Genomic DNA, 23,711 nt, shown 5'->3' with positions numbered 1-23,711 from the left:
AACACAAAATTAATATACATTTTTAAAGAAAGGTGTTCATTTGGTGATGGAGCTTGAATCAGTATAATATTCAGATAAAGTACAGGAAACTTTATCAATGAATTATGACATCATCATATCGGAGTGAAAGGAATATCAGATCCCTGTTAGAAATCACTAGTCATTTATCATCATTTTCTTTGTGCAAACCAACAGACTTAATAAAGTAAACATCGTAGCGTTGGCCTTTAATAGTTCCACAGTTGATTAATCGAAATGATTAGTAAAATAATACTGGTTTTAATCAGTCACTGTTTTATTTAAGTTTAGCGATACATATCATTGGTTGTTTATAAACAGATATCTCAGTATAGTTTTCAAAACAAAATTAACACCCAAAAAGTTTTGCTTCTGTGTATGAAAAACATTTAAGTTAAAACAGCAGTATATGGCTTTGAGAAGGAAATTAGTGAAAAAATATCAGATTAGTATATCTAAAGACTTAATGCAAAATAGTTTGAAAATTTTCTTTCACAAAACTGCTACACGATAGTGTTGTATCTCAGCACATAATTATTAACAGCAGAAGTTTCTAAGTTTTATGCGATTTCATCGTAGGAAAGAAGATACATGGAAGAAGATTTTGTAATATCAGTTTGGCACATTGTTTTCTCATATCTGACCATGCATTCTGATAGATCTAGTTGTTCGTTTATTTCCAAAAGGGTTATACTTTTCTTTCAAACCACTCACGTTTTAACATTCATAGAATGGTGTCCAGCAGGTTAATGGACTTCATCATATTCTCGTCCTGAAAAAAAACCGTTCAATTATTCCCTTTTCTAGGAGAAAGCTTGTATATAGATATATATAACTGAGGACAGTCCTCGATTATCATTATGTAATAATCATCAAGAAATGTTAAACAGAGATCACAGTTTCTAAGAATTTAGTGTCAAACAATGCAGAACTTGTTTCGTTGTGCACTTGAGCCGCAGTCACAGTTTCTGTTGAGTAGCAAGCATTATTAGTGAACAAATCAACTCATTAACTCTGTTATTTAAGTCTTGTGTGTCAGATCAAAAGTGTCGTCTTAATAAAAAAAACAGAGCACTTGTGTTACTACATAGCATGAAGTTTAAAAACTCTTCTAAAAACAGTACTATCTATGATTAATCCATCAGTAGAAAAAGAAAATATAAAATATTTTAATCTGGATATAGGAAATAATTTGCCCTGGTGGAAGAAACGGGTGATACCGAAACTGTTGTAGGTGTTAAAATTAAAATAAATGCGGTTTTGCAAGCATCATGAGAAAGTACTTGCGTCAGATTTAACTCTAAAATAAGCATTTTAAGAAACTTATTTGTGGATATCAAATCCTAATCCGTATCTATCTTACACTGTGGACAACATAAAACTAGTGAATCGAATTCTAAGTTGTCCATTAGTTACATAGAAAATGGAAAATTAAAAACAGAGAGAATTGTACCATTTAGATTAGAGAGTGTTAATCACATAACATTAAATAGGAAGTACTTACAGTAACCGTGAGGCAAATGCACATCATTCTTTATTATAGTTTGAAGCATATATAACACCTAAGCCTTATTAGTAATTAGTTACTGTTTTTCTTTCACTAGTTAATTTGCAACTATTAGTCTGCTGTTGGCTACAGGGAAGTCTTGAGAACAACTGAAACTAGTACCAAGAGCTGAGACTTTCTCTTCGCTTCCTTGTTAAAATCAGAGGTTCACTGTCGACTCACCCGATTGGATTTTAATTAACGAACTACTAGAACGGTTTCTGGATGGACAGCCAGGGCTTCTCTATCGTGTTGACTGGGTGTGTTTTTTTATATCTTATTATTTTAGTATCTTTAAATTTTACTTTATGACTTTCATCTCTGAAATGTTGGAATATTACAGATAGTTTGGTATTACAGGTAGTTTGGTATTACACACAGTTTGGTATTACAGACAGTTTGGTATTACAGACAGTTTAGTATTACAAATAGTTTAGTCTTACAGATAGATTAGTATTACAAATAGTTCAGTATTATAGGTAGTTTAGTCTTACAAATAGTTCAGTATTATAGGTAGTTTAGTCTTACAAATAGTTTGGTATTACAGATAGTTTAGTATTACAAGTAGTTTGGTATTACAGATAGTTTGGTATTACAGGTAGTTAGGTATTACAGATACTTTGGTATTACAGGTAGTTTAGTATTACAGATAGTTTAGTATTACAGATAGTTTGGTATATCGGGTAGTTTAGTATTACAGGTAGTTTAGTATTACAGATAGTTTGGTATATCAGATAGTTTAGTATTACAGATAGTTTAGTATTACAGATAGTTTAGTATTACAAATAGTTTGGTGTTACAGATAGTTTAGTATTACAGATAGTTTGGTATTACAGATAGTTTGGTATGTCGGATAGTTTAGTATTAGAGGTAGTTTAGTATTACAGATAGTTTAGTATTACAGGTAGTTTAGTATTACAAATAGTTTGATGTTACAGATAGTTTAGTATTACAGATAGTTTGGTATATCGGATAGTTTAGTATTAGAGGTAGTTTAGTATTAGAGATAGTTTAGTATTACAGGTAGTTTAGTATTACAGGTAGTTTAGTATTACAGATAGTTTAGTATTACAGATAGTTTGGTATTACAAACTCTTGATTGGCTATCATGCTTTTGGATTCCTACCCTCATTCTTCTTTTCTTTCATCCAATGTGTTAGAGTCCACATTCACACGGGTTTTTGCTTTCCAGCGAATATCAGTTTGACGTGTATTGTGTCTTCTGAATAGTGTTCTGACGTTATTGTGTTTCCATATCCTCTATGTTTTCAGAGAGACCTTTGACACAGGTACAAGCATACCATATCCTCTATGTTTTCAGAGAGACCTTTGACACAGGTACAAGCATACCATATCATCTATGTTTTCAGAGAGGCCTTTGACACATGTACAAGCATACCATATCCTCTATGTTTTCAGAGAGGCCTTTGACACATGTACAAGCATACCATATCCTCTATGTTTTCAGAGAGGCCTTTGGCACAGGTAGAAGCACAGTTTTTCTTTCTCATAATTCCTGGTATTTATGTTTCACAAGTATTATGAACCTACAAAGCTAAATCAGGATTTTAAATTCTCATGCCTAACAGAGCGCAGTTAGTCCATTAACCATTTATCATGGTACCCATTATCAAGGAGTGATGAGATTATGGTATTTTATCCTTCTTATTAACACATTCAATATTACAAATCTTGTTCATTCTACAATCCACACCACTCGTCTTCATACGGTTGCAGGTGGTTTGATTAAGATAGAGGTTTCTGTAGACTCCAATAAGATATGTCTTTGTAAACATTAAACATAACACCTGGAAATGAGAGTTTGTTACTCTTTTTCTGTTTCTCTTGTGAAATGGCTCATGAATCTGGGAGTCTTGCCTGTCAATCACAGAGCTAATGTATCATTATCACATCTTAGTCGATTTCTCGGTCTTACTGGAAGCGTTATCTTCCAAATGTTTCATGCAAGTTAATAACCACCAGTGATTTGAGTACGACCAAAGCTAAACCTTCTTGATCTTGTTAGCAAGTTAGTTAAAATAACTAACTATTGCACCCTTCTTCACAAATCTAGAGAGAATAATCTAATCTCTAACGAACTTATGGTCAGTGTTAAGAAGAGCCTTACACTACAGGAACAACTACGTACACAGTAATAACTTTAAAATAAATAACCATTAACAAAACCAGAAGAGAGGGAACTAAGTATAGGACTAACACGTGTCAAAATAACTGCTACAGATATAGCTTTGACCACAGGTGATGAAAAACTATATCATATATAAAGCGAAAACGAAAAAAATTCAAAATTAAGTTAGCACCACAGAAAGCTATGAAGTGTAGAATCAAATATTATGGCATCGAACATAGAATCTACCCTTCAGGGACGTAAAGAAATATAACGCTCTAACAATTCTACCTAGGAGTACCAGTGTTAAACAATAATACAACATTCTGTAAAATAATATAGTGTCCACTTCCAAACTCTAATTGGAGATAGTTATTATTGAAAAGCCGATATAACCCATATGTTAACAGAGAGAAAAAAATCAAATAATTCTGTAAATATGTATAATAAAAAGGATGGTAAAGTCAAACCATTAACAATACACTGCAGTGTCACACAGCACATTAGTGGCTTATGTAAAAGACGTCATAGACAAAGCTTTAACTTCGTCACACAGTCAACTCTAGAAATTTTAAACTGCATCAGCTAGAGAGAAGGCAGCTAGTCAACAGTACCCACTGCCAACTTTTGCCTGCCTGAGTAATCAGATTTGACAGTAACCCTTACAATGTACCAATAACCCACAATAAATAGAGAGATCTGTTTTTGTGAAACAGGACGCGAATAATGACCCCTACATCCATAAACCAGAATGTTCCATTCTCGGTCCTCAAAAACTTGAAACGCTAAAAGCTAAATGAATACAACATACAGAGCCTAATATTGTAGACTGTAAAAACAAAATAATAGTGTATGGTAAAAACAACATACAAAGTCTGGGTAATAAGGGCATAACAAGATACAAGATTGAACTGTTTCTTTGTTTTCGTTTTTCTGAATTTCGCGCAAAGCTACTCGAGTGCTATCTGCGCTAGCCGTCCCTAATTTAGCAGTGTAAGACTAGAGGGAAGGCAACTAGTCATCACCGCCCACCGCCAACTCTTGGGCTATTCTTTTACCAACAAGTAGTGGGATTGATCGAAACATTACAATGCCACCACGGTTGAAAGGGCGAGCATGTTTGGTGTGACGGCGATTGGAACCCGCGACCATCGGATTACGATTGGAGTACCTTAACCACCTGGCCATGCCGGACCTACAAGTTTGAACAAATAAAGACAAAAAGACAACGACGACAATGTGACAAATACAACTATACTTGAAAGTATTAAAAAACTCACTATGTCTGTTTTGTTTTAATATTAAAATAACACTTTCAAATATTTCTAAGCTACTATTTTTTTTTACTTAGTGACCAATAAATAGATTAGTAAGTGTATTAATTTCACATTATAAAGTACGTATTTTTTACAAGTAAAATGAACATAAAATGTTGTTCATGTTTGACAGTTATTAAATTTTCGTTTTTTGACAGGCTGATAAATTAGAAATAAATATTTATATAGAATTTTTCTTTAACATCAGCCACTTCAACATATTACTCTTCACCTAAAACAATAATTCTCTTTAGTTTTATTTTATATAAGTGATTTGCTCTTTTTCTGTACGTTAGTTAGTTAGTTAGTTATCACCATCAGATTCCATCAAGGAACATAGGGCCGCAATCGCTTGAGGATTCTTCAACAGGTATTTAAGTGAGTAGGTTGTTAGCCCACTGCACCGAGCCGTCCCTAATTTAGTAGTGTAAGACTAGAGGGAAGGCAGCTAGTCATCATTACCCACCGCCAACTCTTCGGCTACTCTTTTACCAACGAATAGTGGGATTGACCGTCACATTATAACGCCCCCACGGCTGGGAGGGCGAGGATGTTTGGCGCGACGCGGGCGCGAACCCGCGACCCTCGGATTACGAATCGCACGCCTTACGCGTTTGGCCATGCCAGGCTTTTCTGTACGTGATTCTGAGTGTGCACATTAATAAAGCGTTAATTATAATATAACTGTTTAATAGATTATGTTTATCACCTGCTTTATTATAACAACGTAAATGTTATATATATAGATGGTTCCTCTCACTAGCATTTACGTAACACCATTCGGTTTGCTATAATCTGTACTTTGTTTAAATTTGTAAGTAATACTAAATGTAACTAAATATTAAAACAGACACAATGAGTGTATCTTTTTCACTGGTTTTTTTTTTTTTTTTACATAGAGGTGCTTGATTAAGCATCTTGTACAATCAGTAATTGAATAAGTTCCATGTAGAAGTTTTGTATCTCTCAGTGTGCCCAGGCCTTAGTAAGATCAGTGTAAGTAGTGATTTGTAAGATTTAAATGCTATATGTGTATCCTGAAAGATAAGAAAAAGTGAAAAATAATTATAAGTAACTTTTACATTAAAATGAAATATACATCAACCAACTATTTGTTTATGTCAATGAACTCAACCTCACTGTATCTGTGAATACGTGTAGTAAATATCCGTCGTATCTTCTGTACTCATGACATTAGTTATACAAAGTTATTTTGTCCTATCTTCCTAAAGTACGAATGACTTATCAGTGAAAACGAAGAGCCTCAGATAATCTGACTCGATACTTTATGTTTAAAAAAATACCACCACTATGTTTTCTATACACTGAGAATGCTATGAATTAAAAACATTCTACATCTGGTCTTTTGAGTAACACTAATATTTAAAATAATGGACAAAGACGTATCAGGAAATGGTGACGTAACATTGTTAGAAAAATCTGCTTTAACTGTAGTTTTTCTTTTTTCGAACTAGAAGAGTTAGTTCTAATTGAAATATAAATTGATAACAGTAGAAATTTCTAGTTTTATTAAATAATGATATAAGTCTATTAATGTTGCTCTGTAAGTACTTGCATCAAAATAAATTATCCTAACCTTGACACAGGTGTCCACAAACTCGTCGAAGGTCACCACACCGTCCTTGTTTTTATCTAATCGCTGAAAAAGTTAAAACTAATGTTTAGTTAATTATATAAGTACTTACTAACTTCATTTTGTATTAACATGTAAATAAAAATAAGTTTAATTGTTTCGTTTGTTGAATCTCACACACAGCTAGCCGAGAGTTATTTGCACTAATCGCCCCTAATTAGATGTAATAGACTAGAAGGAAGATAGCTAGTTAATACCACTCAATACCAACTCTTAGGCTACACTTTACATAAGAAAAGTTGGATTGATTGTAACATTTTATCACCCACACGGTTGCTAGAAGTTTTTAATGGTGAGGCATCAGAATTGTTAAACAGCAAGACCGCTAGAATTGTTAAACAGTGAGACTGCTAGAATTGTTAAACAGTAAGACTGCTAGAATTGTTAAACAGTAAGACTGCTAAAATTGTTAGACAGCAAGACGTCTAGAATTGTTAAACAGCAAGACTGCTAGAATTGTTAGACAGCAAGACTGCTAGAATTGTTAGAGAGCAAGACTTCTAGAATTGTTAAACAGTGAGACTGCTGGAATTGTTAGACAGGACTGCTAGAATTGTGAGACAGCAAGAGTGCTAGAATTGTTAGACATGCAAGACTGCTAGAATTGTGAGACAGCAAGACTGCTAGAATTGTAAGACAGCAAGACTGCTAGAATTGTTAGAGAGCAAGACTGCTAGAATTGTTAGACAGCAAGAGTGCTGGAATTCCTAGATAGCGAGACTGCTGGAATTGTTAGACAGCAAGACTGCTGGAATTGTTAGACAGCAAGACTACTGGAATTGTAAGACAGCAAGACTGCTAGAATGGTAAGACAGCAAGACTGCTAGAATTGTTAGACAGCAAGACTGCTAGAATTGTTAGACAGCAAGACTGCTAGAATTGTTAGACAGCAAGACTGCTAGAATTGTAAGACAGCAAGACTGCTAGAATGGTAAGACAGCAAGACTGCTAGAATGGTAAGACAGCAAGACTGCTAGAATTGTTGACAAGCAAGACTGCTAAGAATTGTTAGACAGCAAGAGTGCTGGAATTCCTAGATAGCGAGACTACTGGAATTGTTAGACAGCAAGACTGCTAGAATTGTTAGACAGCAAGACTGCTGGAATTGTTAGACAGCAAGAGTGCTGGAATTGTTAAACAGCAAGACTGCTGGAATTGTTAGACAGCAAGAGTGCTGGAATTGTTAGACAGCAAGACTGCTGGAATTGTTAGACAGCAAGACTGCTGGAATTGTTAGACAGCAAGACTGCTGGAATTGTTAGAGAACAAGACTGCTAGAATTGTTAGACAGCAAGACTGCTAGAATTGTTAGACAGCAAGACTGCTAGAAATGTTAGACAGCAAGACTGCTGGAAATGTTAGACAGCTAGAGTGCTGGAATTGTTAGGTAGCGTGGATACTGGAATTGTTGAACATTAAGTTTGTTTGTTTGTTTTGGATTTCGCGCAAAGCTACTCAAGGGCTATCTGTGCTAGCCGTCCATAATTTAGCAGTGTAAGACTGAAGGGAGGGCAGCTAGTCATCACCACCCACCGCCAACTTTCGGGCTACTCTTTTACCAAAGAATAGTGGGATTGACTGTAACATTAGAACGACTGAAAGGGAGAGCATGTTTGGTGTGATGGGGGTTTGAACCAAAGACCCTCGGATTACAAGTTGAGTGCCTTAACCACCTGGCCATGTCGAGCCTTTTGCTGATTGATTTCAAAATATGTTACTCGTTTAAAAATTAACAACAAAATAAAAAAAACCCTTAAAATGACCATGATAAGCAAAATCAAGAAATGAATCACTTATAAAATTAAAGATACCTTTACTGAGAAACTGAAAGATGTTTTCTTTAAAGATTCATGTTAGAAGCTAAATGGTATACATTTGTAATAGTTATTCTGAAATGTGAAATATTTTTGTTTCTTTATATCTAGAACTGAGCATATTTCTCGAGATAGGTTTCATTTAGGACTGTAATATTAATTAACTAATATACTGTCTGTCACCTAGTAACTAATTCTGAATTTAATTTTAAAAAGTAGAAACAAAAATATGCGCTATCTTAAATCTTTCATATAAATTTTAATAACCATTATTAATGTGACCATTTAATAACGTTTTAAATATATTTGTAACCGTCTGAAATAAATTGTAATGTACCTGCTGTAGTATCATCGGTAATGTTACTGTATTCTTAGGCAAAGAAAGTGAACACAGTTTACATTTATCTTATACTTGATAAATTTCTGAACATCCTTTCCTAAATTATTTCATATTTTTTAACTTACAAACACTCTGAATCGACTGAAATATTCCTTTGGAGGCTGTAATATGTACCAACACTAGAGTGGAGATTGTAATACTATCAACATTTGTGTGGAGGCTATAATGGTGCCAACAATCCAGTGGAAACTGTAATACTACCAATACCCATGTGGAGACTGTAATGCTACCAACACTCCTATGGGAGCCGTAATGCCATAGACACTCGTGTGAAGGCTGTAATGCTACCAATACCCATGTGGAGACTGTAATGCTACCAACACTCCTGTGAAGGATGTATTATTATCAACACGACTGTGGAGAATTTATATGGTGCTGAAAATATTTTGATATTTTTTATAAATTCTCAATCAGAATCAATCCAAAGTTGTTATTTTTTCATTTTTTTGCCTTCCTTTTAATGAACAAAGCTTGCAAACCAGAATTGTAAAGACAGAAGTGTAAAAATAAAAACAAAAAAGTATTTAAGTACCTGAAACACTCTTTCGGAGTGTTCTCGTGCGGAAGTCTTGTCAACAGAGGGTTCTGCGAAATTTCCCATCAAGCTATAAACAGCCATAATAATTTCACACATTTCTTCTCTACTTATACAGCCGTCTCCGTTGATATCGTATAGATTAAACGTCCATTGTAACTTTTCCAAGGTTGTGCCTCGTGTTAGTGCAGATAGTCCTACAACAAAATCCTTGAAATAAAAAGTTTATCGTCAATAAATGACCACAGTCAGAATAAAAAACAAAATTCTTGATATAAAATATCTGTAAAATACGTCTCTGTATTGTCTCACGTGTTTCTCATCCTGCCTTTTATTCACAATGAGTGTAATATAATAATAAATAACGTACTGTCGTAACTGTTGCAAAATTTCAAAAATATTTTCTAACCCTAATCACCAGTGTTATGAAACATTGAAGGTATAATATTGTTCTGAAACAGCCGATGTTTAATTATCTGTGATACACTAATTTTGTTACCTTATAGCAGGTTACGTAATATAATCAGAATCTGGAATACGAGGGGCTAATTTGCAATTACAATGAGATATTGTGGTGAAACAGATGAGTGTTCCCAGTGTAGAGCAACATTTCAGCTCTTCGTTCTAACTAAGTACTTTCTTTACAAAAATAACGTGTTATTCGTATTTGAGTCTACTAAGTGAATGCTTAAGTGCAAAAACCCGGTGGAAATACTCCAAACAGAAACTAGCGTATCTTACCTGTTGTTTCTTTCCTTCTTTAGAGCCAGTCCATTATGGGTCTATAATTATTATTCTTTCTAATGAGTTTACAAGAACTTCAGCTAACTCTCTTACTAACTGGCTTTCGACCACTTTGTCTTTAAGTTTTTAGTCTGTTGTAAGAATTATAACTCACTTACCCTCTGTGAAAGTTCCACATGTATCTAAGCTGGTAATCAAAGGGGTTACATAATGCACCACGTTTGTATTCCGCTTACTTAGCATGAAGTATCATATAGAAAAAAAAAGTGATTCAAGTACTTCCAAGATTCATATAAGGCTTTAAAGAACGTCTTTGATCACTAAATCAATCACAGAGAGTATATTAAATTGTACATTCAAACTTACAGAATGTTATATTTTTATCGAATTCGAGTAATGCAACACCCTCTATTAATCAATACGCCTTTCCTTGAGATTCATAAAGCTTGATAAGACATTAACGACCAGGAGCATACCGCATCTTCAAGCCTTACTCTGGCAAGGTCCTGGGGATGAATTACTTATCTGGTATACTTCTCGCGTCTCTTGGCTGATAATAAGCCTGTTCTAAGTGATATTTAGTTTCATCCTAACTGTGATAAAGGTGGATTTAGAGACTAATGAAATAAAAAAAATATTTTCTGATACTAATAACTAGCACGATAAGCAGGGATTATTAAATACCCTAAATTATTCAATACCTGTCGTTTTTTGTGACCAATTTATACATTTTGGTGAAGATACGTATAATTGTAATGCATCAGCATTAATGCTAATTAATCGTGATGGAACCTGGGAAATTACTTTACTTTATTTAACTAATACTTAAGATTGTCTTATTAATAGATGTGACACATTCAATTTTAAAAAATCACTTATACGAGCTAAACATTTTATTTAAACCGAAATTTGAAAAAACTGTCATAAAAATATATTTGTTTTACTTCAATCACAGAAAAGTTTTCTTAAAATTCATATTCTTTAAACTGCAATTATTTAAGTCAAGACATGAGTAAATAAATTGCAAGTTTGAATAAGGCATAAACCCGTTAGAAATGTTTTTGTATTTCGCGCAAAGCTACTCGAGAGCTATCTGCGCTAGCCGTCTCCAATTTAGCAGTGTAAGACTAGAGGAAAGGCAGTTAGTCATCACCACCCACCGCCAACTCTTGGGCTACTCTTTTACCAACGAATAGTGGGATTGACCGTCACATTATAACGCCCCCACGGCTGAAAAAGCGAGCATGTTTGGTACGACGGGGATTCGAACCCGCGATCCTCAGATTACGAGTCACACGCCTTAACCCACCTGGCCATAGCCGTTAAAAACAAGGATTTATGAAGGTTTTAAATATTAAAATTTATAATACAATTGGCTTGAGAAATTGTACACGCCTTCCTGCATTGACAACGATATGAAATACAAATGTTACTTTAATATACAAATTACTTTTCTTATTAAGCATTTGATTATCTCTAAGCACATAGACCTTGAATATGTTATTTATTAACTTAATATGAAGAACGACCAATGAAATAATTCAACCAGCACTCTTATTAAGTTCTCTATTAATAACCTTCGTCCAAATTCACCTAAAACTTCTGTAGCTTCTTATTATGAAAAATGTGATAGCTATCTCTGTATATTTGTCTTTAAATTAACTATATGTTAATTAACCTGTTATGTTTTTTTAAATGAATATTCAATAGTAATTTCTAACTTTAATCCAAAAAGGTGTTCGTTTGAGTTAAATAAATCGGTTTCTGCTAATTAATAAGACATTTATTATGGCACCATAATATGACATTTATTAAGACACCACTGACTGATAGGAACAGTTGTGATATATTTTTAATAAAATAGCCATGATTCTCGCCTTGTTTTTTTCAGGTAGATTATGCAAATATCTTGAAGATAATTGCTTATACTCAATCTTATATTGATTCGTAAACTTCTTAATATTTTGAAGCAAATATATTTCTCACTTGATCTGGAGCTATACAAAATTCGGTCTGTCTGTATCTTATTTTTAAAAAATGCCTTTTAGGCGTCCATTTTTCAAACCATCCTTCCATCCACTTGCCATCTTTCCGACTATCCATCAATCTATTTTACTATCTGTTATCCATAGTTAAATAAATGTTTTAAAGAAATTTTAAAATTCTTTGTTAACTGAAAGTACATCAAACAAACATTTGCATAATTTTTGTACAATATTCTACGAAACGTTACTTATATTCAGGCTTTTAAATCGCACTGTTTGTGAAACAAGTGATTTTAACTAGTTAGTATATTTGACTCAGAGTTTGTAGCTTTGGACCAAATCCTTTCAATTATCATTTTTATGCACATTTCTTGTAATTCTATAGTATTCGAGCACCGTTTCTGTCCTTTGAATCTTCTCAAACGGAGTGTCAACACCAAACTCTATTCAAAGCCATTCACTTATAAAAATTGTCCATACTTTACTTGCACTTCCAATGCTATAGAAGTAATTAAACAAACAAATAAAAACAGCTGAAAGACAAAACTGAATAAACTTATCGGTTAGTTATACGTCTTTCTGTAAACTTTTCTATTTGTTATCCAGTAATTTTGTTTTCTTTTCATATTTCTCGGGTACATATCTACATGGCTTCGTAATATAAAATGAGTTATTAAGCTTCGAAACAAGATAAAACTATTTATCTCGCTTCTAAAAATTTGTTAAATTAATAATTAATAAAGAAGGGACTACAGGGACATATCTTTTGAGCAGACGTATCGCTGTGCCACTGGGAAGTACTTAAGTAGAGAGTGAAAAAGAAATTACCAGCCAATTACAGATGAATGTAATATCTAGAATACTCAATGATTTATAAAATTGGTGTTCTTAAGGAGCCAACCGTTATTATAAAATTGGTGTTCTTAAGGAGCCAACCGTTATATTATGTATGAAGTAAAGCAGTAAAAAATATTCAGTGAACAAATATTATATTATATTTACATAATACACTAACTTTCGATCAGGAGAAGAAAACGTAAAAAATAATAACATAATTAAAACATTTTTAAACGTAAAAAGACACACGGTCAGTGCTATAGAAAATGTGAACATGAATCACGGGATCATGCATATATATATTTTGTGTGTTCTTTCCTCATTGTAGTTTCCTCAACATTAAGTCCTAAGAAGTCAAGATTATGACCAATGATGATTAATAATCCATTGTAACAATTGTATAGTATAATACCAATATCTGAGATCATTCTACAAGTACAATGAAGAAACTCACAAATCTTATATGATATTAATAATGTATGTTACCAATAAATTATAGAAATAAATGAATGTTCACTTATCAACCTATTTTAATGAACTATTTAGAAAATTAAAGAGAGTGAACAATTAACAAAATATTGTGGAAAAATAATTATGATGTGAGGAAGACAATGTCAAATAAAAATGCAGAAACAAGATAGGAATAAATACACAAAACCATACAAAAATCACTACATATGTAGCCGCCATCCAGTGCTACAGCGGTATGTTTGCGGACTCACAGCGCTAAAAGCCAGGTTTCGATACCCGTGGTGGACAGAGCAAAGACCGCCCCTTGTGTATCTTTGTATTAATTCAAAACAAACATATGTAGCCTTACATTTTCAATGATTTTGAATTCCTGTAAGTTGTATGAATTCATTGTTTCAATAAAAGTATTCAAATTCAGTAATGCTGTATAGTCTTATGGCGACTAAAAACAATAAACTTGTTAAACTGGATCAGTATTTACAGGCTACTAACGTAGAAACTTGTAAAATTTGATCAATATTTACAGACTACTTATGTAGAGTTTTTGTATATTTTTTATGCATTCATCTCTACTTTGCTTCTGTACTTTTTCAGTATTGAGATTATTACATCAAACGTAATATTTGCGAATTCGATTTTTATTACTTGTATAAATAGTGTTTCTACCACTAATGAATTTGTGTAATGAAGATCTCTGGAATAAATAAAATGCGTCGTCGATAATGTTTGTTTTGAATTTCGCGCACAGCTACATGAGGGCTATACGCTTAGCCGTCCCTAATATAGTAGTGTAAGACTCATCCCCAACCACCGAGACCTTCAGATTATAAGTCGAACGCCTTAATTCACCTAGCCATGCTGGGCCCGCACCGGTAATGTATTTATTAAAGCCATTTGTATTTTGAATTTCGCGCAAAGCTACACGAGGGCTATCTCACTAACCATCCCTAATTTAGCAGTGTAAGACTAGAAGAAAGGCAGTTAGTCATCACCACCCACCGCAAGCTCTTGGGCTACTCTTTTACCAACGAATAGTAGGATTCACCGACACATTACAACGCCCCCACGGCTGAAAGGGCGAGCATGTTTGGTGCGACCGGGATTCGAATCCGCGACTCTCATATTAGGAGTCGAACGCCTTAACCCACCTGGCCATGCCGGGTCTCGCGTTGGTAATAAATATGGCGAATGTAATGTGGTTGAAATGCTGTTATTACACACTCTTCTAATTCTTAAAAATCCTTAAGTAACTATAGAAATAACGTAATGTTAGAAAATGTAATTGGCCTATTAGATTACCGTCTTATAACAAGTATAATTAACTTCAAAATTTATTGTTATGATTAAAAGAAACATATTAACCTGGAAGCTGATAGTACCATTTCGGTCTCGATCGAAGGCCTTGAACACATAATGAGCATATGGACCAGTTTCTGGAACAAACACAGTGAAAAAAACTGTAATCGTAAGCATAGTTATGAAGTGTTGAAACGAATAACCAGCTGTTTCAAATTGTACTGAAAATAATAGAATTGCTTAGAATACTTAAAAAAAACTGAAAGCAGCGTTCTGTTCAAATGAAACATTTGAATGTAAACCCTTATCTGAACACTAAAAATGAGTTCTCCCAAATACAGATTATTCTTTTTATTTAGTGTTTCTTAGATTTAACTGGTTACACTATTGTATGAGATATATTTAATTTGTATGCGCTTTCTTTCCTATTAATCTGAGAAATTGGGTTAACTCTGATAAATGACTACTGAGAGAAGAAATGAATTTAAATGAAAACGTGTTATGATTTTAGTAGAAAAAAAACAAAACATTTTTCACAAAACAGATATAACTTACTAAACGCGATTTACGCAATAACATCTAGTAACGCTAATTATTGTACCGGTATTTCATGAAATAAGAGCTAGAAGTGAGAGGCAATGCCACTTACGAGACATAAATTAAACTCGGGTAGGTAATTTTAAGGTTTCTTATCTGTACCCTTATTAAAATTAATTGATTATAATGTCATTTGCAATAGGTGGAAATGAAGCATAAGTTAGCATCGAAGAAAACTAGAAATAAATCGATGAACAAAAACGAATATAATTGTTTTGGTCTGTTAAACTGATTTTGTATACAATATACCTACGAAAGAAGAAGCTATACTAAACTCACATAAATGGTAATTTCTGATAATTGTTGGTATTCTACTTTCTTCTTGCTTAATTAAGAAGCTAACTGATAATTAATTGCGTTCTGCCTTCTTCTAGTTTAGTTTAAATGCTAACTGATAATTAATGGCATTCTACCTTTTAGATTAGTTAAGAAGCACTTGCCTATTTCACGAGACGAATATGAAAGAAAGTTGAGAACGTTATACCTGATTACAAAAAAAGAGCAAGTGTGTTATCACATTGTTGATGAAGTCATTAGTTTACATGAGTCAAACTGGACATAATTGTAAAGCCTTCAAGATTTTACGATGTGTTATAATCCTTAAAAATAGACTTTTAAATTTGGCGATAAGATGGCCAAGATGCTCATATTTAATGATGATAAATAACTTTTGACTTAACTGTGCTGAAAGGTCAAGAGATTATTTTAAGTTTAGGAAACGACAAAGAAAAACAAAATTAACGTAATAAAATTCTCACTTTACATCTGCTTAATTCGTCAAGACAATAACAAGGAACAATCTGTTGTATGATAACCACAATTTCACTGTTTTCAAACTTTTATTACGAAATAATTTCACAGGAATACATATACAGCATTTGATCGTAAAGTACTACAGACATATTATTATTGACAATCCAGTATGTCAAACAGGTTCAAATTGAAGTTAAGAGAGCAGGTATAGTTAACAGAGATGGTATAATCCGTTGTACGATTCCTGTTTTTATTACACATTTTAGTCTATGTTTGATTTGAGATTCACCAGTTAAAAGAGAAAAATCTTTTCACTAATAACGACTCTCGACATTAGACAACATCTATGTCATCGATCCACCATAATGTAATCCGTTTATAACAACTAGATTTATAAAACAACTCACCTCCATGTGGAAAGAACTGGGCGTATATGTCTTTAAAGGTGTTCTCATTTACAATTCCTGTTGGACAAGCCTTTAAAAAAAACATAATTTAGAAAAGTATCTATTAAAGTAAATATCCAAAGAATTAGAGTAAAATAAAAGTTCAAAACAGCAGTGTGAATTCGTATTTATTATTTCAGTTGTTATTAAGAGTATGTGTTCTGTTAAACAACTATTAAAAACATAGCTTTGCTTTTCGTAACATTTTACTTCGATAATATAATTTTCCTTTAGGAAGCATGAAATCACCTGTTATTGAGTGATCGTCTAAACATAGAGTATTTGCCAAATACTTTAATTACCGAGTTAGATTAATCATTGCGTCTAAGTTCTATTAAATCCGAAAATATTATTTCAAAAATAATAAAAACAAGAGTATAAAATATTTAAAATTAAAATTTCCAATTATCTTTGTGGTTTATTAAAGTTTTAGAATTATAATAAAGGTAATACATATTTAAAATGAAAGTATCAAATTATTTTATAGATTTTAATTAACCGATATCATCAAAAACGGCCCGGTGGTTAAAATGCAGGAGTAATGATTGGTGATTCGAACATTCGGGTCCCATTACCATAATGAAAGCAAAACAGAAAACGCCATGTTCTATGAAGGTAAAATCTAATTTAGTCAGACAACAGCAGCCATGAACTACCCTCACTCCAGTCCATCACTTCTAAATAACGGACGATTATCGCAGATTACCTGTGAGTTGCTTTACACGAATATCCGTAAACAAAGAAACAAACCATTTACTCTCCAAATGTCTAGTGGGAAAATGACAATGAGAGTTGTTTGGGTATTAGTTATTCAAATCTTTAACCTGATACTTTTATATTAATGTCAAAATTAAAACGATAACAGCTAATTAAATCTTTAACTGATAATTTTCTGTTAAGGCCAAAACTAAAACAGTATTAGCTAATTAAATATATAACTTGATAATTTTCTGTTAAGACCAAAAACAAATTATATTAGTTAACTAAATCTTTAAAGTGATATTTTTCTCTTAAGATCAAATGTTAAACGATAATAGTTAATTAAATCTTAAACTAATAATTTTCTTTTAAAGTCAACACTAAAATAGTATTAGTTTATTAAATATTTAACCTCACACTTCTTTGTTAAGGCCTACACTAAGAAAAAGACGAAAAATTTTCATTTACAGTTGGTGGTAACAGAAAAACCCCCACATATTATACCACATAAATGCACAAGTATTTTAACAGAGGTTTCTTTATTTATTTACAAAGTTGCAGAAAAAAACCAAAAACCTTACCCTCTTTACAAAGAATAGCTATGACGCACTATTTATTTTATATTTTTAGCTTGAGATTTCAAAACGCCTGTTTGAAATTCAGTACAAAGAACACAATGGGTTATCTGTACGCTATCCGCCACGGGTATCGAATCCCAGTTGCTAGCAGTGTGAGTCCGCAGACATACCACTGTGCCACTGGGGGGCACTTCAGACGACAACCATCCTAAGAGTAAATTTACAAGCTCAACACATAACTGTCCTAGCGAAGGCTGGAAGTAAAAATAATCATTTCTAAGGAAATAAAAGAATTATTTAGCTTAGGCCTAAACTGTAACAATTAACTACCTGTATTTCTTTCGTTGACTAAGGTTTATTAACATTCGTAATTCAAATCATTTCAACGTGGCTGGTGTAAGAATCTTCCTTACATTGTTAATATACACCAAAGTTTGTCTACAAACCCAGAAATAAGTTTAGTTTTTTTCACCATATCTCACCTGTTTAAATCCTTGGTACATTAATTTCAGTTCTTTCTTTGTAAATTTTGTCGTCCTGCATAACGTCTCAATTCCGTCAGGCTTACAACGTATCACAGTCATTTCCAAGTCCTCCACAGGAATTTCTAGGAAATACAAAATGGAAGTTATTGACTCATATAACATCATTGCGTAGAATTATATTTAGAAAACTTAAAACCGTACACAAAATATAAAGATGCACAAGATATAAAAGTGAGAACAATTTGGCGAAAGACCTAGACAATACTTATGATTAAAAAAAACCTGAGTGGCTGATAGAGGAATCGATAAGGTTATGATAAAAAAAATAACTGCGTGGATATAAAGTATGGATAGGTTACAAGAGAGGTAGTTAATTCTTCAGAAGGGATAGTATAGGGGTGTTATTAACTGGCTAGCTTCTCGCTGGCCAGTAATATAAAATTAGAGTAAACAGCCCAAGTACCTTTGCCAAAAATACAAAAATACCAATATAAAAATAACACATTTTTACACGAAAGCAATAGTTACTCATACGTTTGTGCAGTTGCCAATGGCTAGAGTGCGTAAAAGTAGCAAAAACATAGAAAGTGGTTTGTATACGTATAAGAAGCCGATTAAATCTCAATGAAAACTCACTTATACACAAATAGCATGGAAGATTCGTAGTCAATACTTGTTATAGTTTTATTTGTCACAAAGACAATACGTTAACGATAAATTAAAGTTTACCGGTGAAAAAGGCATTTCTAGCTTTATGATTTATTCCTATTGTTTTATGGAGCTTATGAAACATCCTCTAATAAATATCGTTCATTTTATAGGATGTCTACTTATTAAAATTAAATTTCGTGTAGTTGTGTAATCTAATCAATCTTTCTATAAAATGAACTATCCACATCCATGGTGCGGCCCGGCATGGCCAGGTAAGTTAAGGCGTTCGGCTCGTAATATGAGGGTCGCGGGTTCGAATCCCCATCCCACCAAAAATGCTTGCCCCCTTTCAGCCGTGGGGGCGTTATAATGTTGCGGTAAATCCCACTATTCGTTGGTAAAAAAGTAGTCTACTAGTTGGTGGTGGGTGATGATAACTAGCTGCCTTCCATTTAGTCTTATACTGCTAAATTACGGACGGCTAGGGCAGATAACCTGCGTGTAGCTTTTCGCGAAATTAAAAAAAAAAAAACATTCATGGTGTGTTATGCTTGTAATCTAAATATTTCTTTCATGTGGCCAACTAACCTAACTCTTGGTATACTATCTATGTAATTTAAACGTTTCTTCTATACAAGGAACTAATCCAGTCCTCGGTGCGTCATCTCTGTAATTCAATCATTCCTTCTATTCATTGAACTAATTTAGCCCATGATGTGTTTATATCCGTAGCCCAAGTTACCTTCTGTGCAGTGAACTCACACAGCCCATGATGTGTTATTCCCATAATCTAAGCGTTCCTTCTATGAAGTGAGCTAAACTAGTCCATGGTGTGCTAGCCCTGTAATCTAAGTGTCCTACCCAACCAATGCCGTGTTATACCTTAATGAAAATTATATATGTAAAAACTGGTGGTATGGATAGAGAAAGCACTATGTAGAGGAGCGAACAACGTTTCGACCTTCTTTGGTCATCTACCCATACCAGCCGTTTTTAAATATATAATTTTCTCTACAAGTGAGTTTTCTCGTCACCACGGACCTCAATGAAACAGTAAAGAAAAGTTTCTATATCATTTTTTTCTTCACATGGCCCTCCCCCTTTAGTGGCTCAGCGGATGTCAGAAGGCTTATAATACTAAAAATTTGGTTTCGATACCCATGTGGCTTTGCGCCTAACAACAAAACAAACAAATATTTCAAGTTAGAGCTGAATGGAATAAACAGACTACACCATCGTCATGATTTAATATACACCGTGTGTCTTTTTAAATGTAATTATGTTACTTTATCAAATGTAAGGATTAGTTAAGTGGTTGTTGGTTCAATGGTTGAAATCAGGCCCGGCATGGCCAAGCGTGTTAAGGCGTTCGACGCGTAATCTGAGGGACGCGGGTTCGAATCCCGGTCGCACCAAACATGTGTGCCCTCCCAGCCGTGGGGGCGTTATAATGTGACGGTTAATCCCCACTATTCGTTGGTAAAAGAGTAGACCAAGAGTTGGCGGTGGGTGGTGATGACTAGCTGCCTTCCCTCTCGTCTTACACTGCTCAATTATGGACGGCTAGCGCAGATAGCCCTCGAGTAGCTTTGCGCGAAATTCAAAAAAACAAACAGATTGAAATCAATTTTCTTAATTTCGGTAGATAATTTATTTTAATTTAAATAATGTTTTAACATATGAATTGTTTATCCTTTATAACAGCTACTGAACTCATTTGTGCATTTGATTACGTACAAAAAATAAGAAATTCAAATGAGTGTTAACAGTGTTCATTAAATAGTTATAACAGACCAGTTTGTTTCTTTTCGGAATTCAGCCCGAATCGAATTATTTAAACTTCATATGTTTCTGTGTTTTGTAATGTCATGTTGACGTATTGAAAGGTGTACCCATACAGACTCAAAATATAAAACTACAACAAAGTTTGCATAACGATTACATCTTGCTTGACAGTGACGAAAAACGCAATATTGTTTTAATTTGGTTATCTTGGTCTTTAAGGAGAGTTTGTAGTTTTAAATAATCGGTCATCTTTTATTTTAAATTAAAGACAACTACGTTAAGATAAAGCATGGTAGAATGTTGGATATCTTAAAGAAGAAACGCTATATTGTTGATGGAAAATTGTATAAATTGCCTAATACAAAAAATTAAAAATAACATTTGAAACACGGGTGAATTTCCTACATGAAGTTCTCTACACACACCCCAGTGGCACAAAAGTATGTCTGCAGAATTACAACACTAAAAACCGGTATTCGATACCCCTGGTGGGGAAAGCACTGATAATTCATTGTGTTTAACTTCAAACAACAATTTCTATATAGAAGTATACTAATAGAGTCGTTGTGTCAGAAGTATGACAAAGTTTCTAACATATATAATGTTCTCCAGTGAAACAGCGGTAAACTTACGAACATACGATGTTAAAACTCGGGGTTCGTTTCTCCGATATGAACGGAGTGCAGACACCTTATTGTTTAGCCGTGCACTATGGAAACAACAATAATATACATAAGCGTATATGCTGGAAACACTTGCACAGAATCTCCGAAAGAGTAAATAAAACTGAAAATAAGAGTAACAACTATTTTTACTTCTTGCTATTGAAGTTCACATGTGTTGTTGTGTTGTAACCTACAGAATGTGTAATTATTCCCGTCATTTTACCGATATCATTTTAGTGTCTACAGACTGACTAACAGAAAACACGCTACGTTCAGAGGTATGAGTGCTTAAAACAAGTGACCTTTGACCCTGTTTGGGGAACTTTTTATCTAAAAAACAAAGCTTTCTATTCTGTTCGTTTGTTTGGATTTGGATTTTCGCGCACAGGTAAAGTAAAACTATCCACGATAATGGTTTCCAAGTTTTTACTGATATACGACATGAAAAACAAGATCACCCACCGCTAACCCATGTTTCACTGAACATTTGAATTTGAAAATTTTCCATATAGAACATTCATAACTCCATTAACTTGGCCCTACCTTAATTATATACTTATCTGTACATCGTGATTTAGACGAAAACAAATTAACGATAAATTCTAGATGTAAGATAAATCAAGTTTTATCAGAGATAATTTTAAAATAAAATCAAATCTTGATACATATATTTATTCAGAGTTAATAGTTACACTACAAGTCATTTCCAAGTGCATATAAATCCAAAACGAATACATAAATTAGCTTAACTAATCAAATAAAACTTAATAAGCTTTGGAGTAATGTTAGATATTCAGCCGGTTGAGAGATGTATGACGAACTTAAATCAGTGGAGAACTAGTAAACATGTATAATGTAGTTAAAATATCTGGTTATTAGTATTTTAGTTTGTTTCTTTTTAAATATTCACGTTATTTAGTCATGGAATTAGACAAATAATATGTTCAAAGCTCGTAATTACCTTCAGGCATAAACAGAAGTAGTAAAATGAATTCAAAGATTAAGTGCGTATTTTAACAAAAAAAAACATTCAATATTATTTATATATAATATCAGTAACAAATTATAGTATAAGAAAATCTGATACTCTTTGTAATAAATAATTTGGTGAAATAAATTTGTCAGCGAAGAGTTATTAACAGAAAACCTTAAAGCGTTTTTCATTTCAGTCTCTTAATGTTTACTTTTTCAAATGTTATTTCACCACTGAAGTCAACAAATATTCCTACACTACGCGACAAAAATGTCCCGGCATGGCCAGATGAGTTAAGGCGTTTGATTCGTAATCTGAGGGTCGCGGGTTTGAATCCCTGTTGTATCAAACATGCTTACCCTTTCAGACGTGGGGGTGTTATAATGTGACGGTCAGCCCCACTATTCGTTGGTAAAAGAGTAGCCCAAGAGTTGGCGGTGGGTGGTGATGACTAGCTGCCTTCCCTCTAGTCTTACACTGCTAGATTAGGGACGGCTAGCGCAGATAACCCTCGTGTAGCTTTGCGTAAAATTCAAAAACAAATAAAAGTGACAAAAGCAATAACGCTATGAAACTGAGTTTTATCTCATGAAAAGTTAATTTTTGTTCATATATAAGTATTTTCATTACATGGATGATATTAGAAGTTGTGATATATTTCGAATACAAAACGATGTCACCGGCTTTAAGTTCAATGAACACTAAAAATGGAAACGTGTAGAAGAAGTGAGAGCGAAATCAACTATTTTTTTATTAACACTGTAAAAGTGGTTTAGAAAGTTACATTGAAACATGATGTAACATTAAACAAAATAAAACATAACTTTGTATTAAAAAGGTTACAAATACTTCTAAGACGATCCATTCCATATAAAGTTTCATAACATGTACTTAATATAATAATTTTGTTAAGCTAAACTGTTCCATGAAAAAAGACAAATATTAACGTTTTAACGGAAAAATGTTACCTAAATTTTCCATGTATTGAACTATGTAAAGGCGTGATAGCGATTTCAGCCAAATTAAAAGCGCATAGTGACCTGTAATGAATCTATAATATCTATAATATTGAACCTTGTCCAAATTTGGGTTACTTCTACAGCTGTTCTAAACGCTAGAATGCTACGTTTAATACATTTTTACCGGTACAAACACTCTAACATCACATTAAATATGAAAGCTTTATATATGTTTTGAATTAAGGGAAACAATCACTCAACGAAACAGTAAAATATTTATTTTACTTCACCTTTCTGAAAAGGCAGAACATATAATAAACAAGAGATGCACAACAGGAAACAACATTTACTGATGGTTATTGATATGAACTAGGAC

The 23,711-nt window shown here is 33.3% G+C and overlaps 1 protein-coding gene across 4 annotated transcripts in view; it reads right to left on the bottom strand.

Moving 5' to 3' along the window:
• Positions 1 to 287: 287 nt before the first annotated feature.
• Positions 288 to 23,711, bottom strand: part of LOC143229631 (Kv channel-interacting protein 4-like) — a 94,094-nt gene continuing 70,670 nt past the window's right edge. For all 4 annotated transcript variants that reach the window (XM_076462226.1, XM_076462227.1, XM_076462225.1 and 1 more), the window contains 6 exons: positions 18,300 to 18,424; positions 16,502 to 16,571; positions 14,811 to 14,881; positions 9,409 to 9,621; positions 6,606 to 6,668; positions 288 to 790 (listed from right to left, as the gene is read on the bottom strand). In XM_076462226.1, the coding sequence (XP_076318341.1) occupies positions 743 to 790; positions 6,606 to 6,668; positions 9,409 to 9,621; positions 14,811 to 14,881; positions 16,502 to 16,571; positions 18,300 to 18,424 (590 nt within the window). In that variant the 3' untranslated portion in view covers positions 288 to 742. The remainder of the gene's footprint in view (positions 791 to 6,605; positions 6,669 to 9,408; positions 9,622 to 14,810; positions 14,882 to 16,501; positions 16,572 to 18,299; positions 18,425 to 23,711) is intronic.

This window comes from Tachypleus tridentatus, chromosome 10 (genome assembly GCF_004210375.1).
Source record: "Tachypleus tridentatus isolate NWPU-2018 chromosome 10, ASM421037v1, whole genome shotgun sequence".
NCBI classification, from domain to species: Eukaryota; Metazoa; Arthropoda; class Merostomata; order Xiphosura; family Limulidae; genus Tachypleus; species Tachypleus tridentatus.
This window is presented reverse-complemented; position numbering and strand designations above follow the sequence as displayed.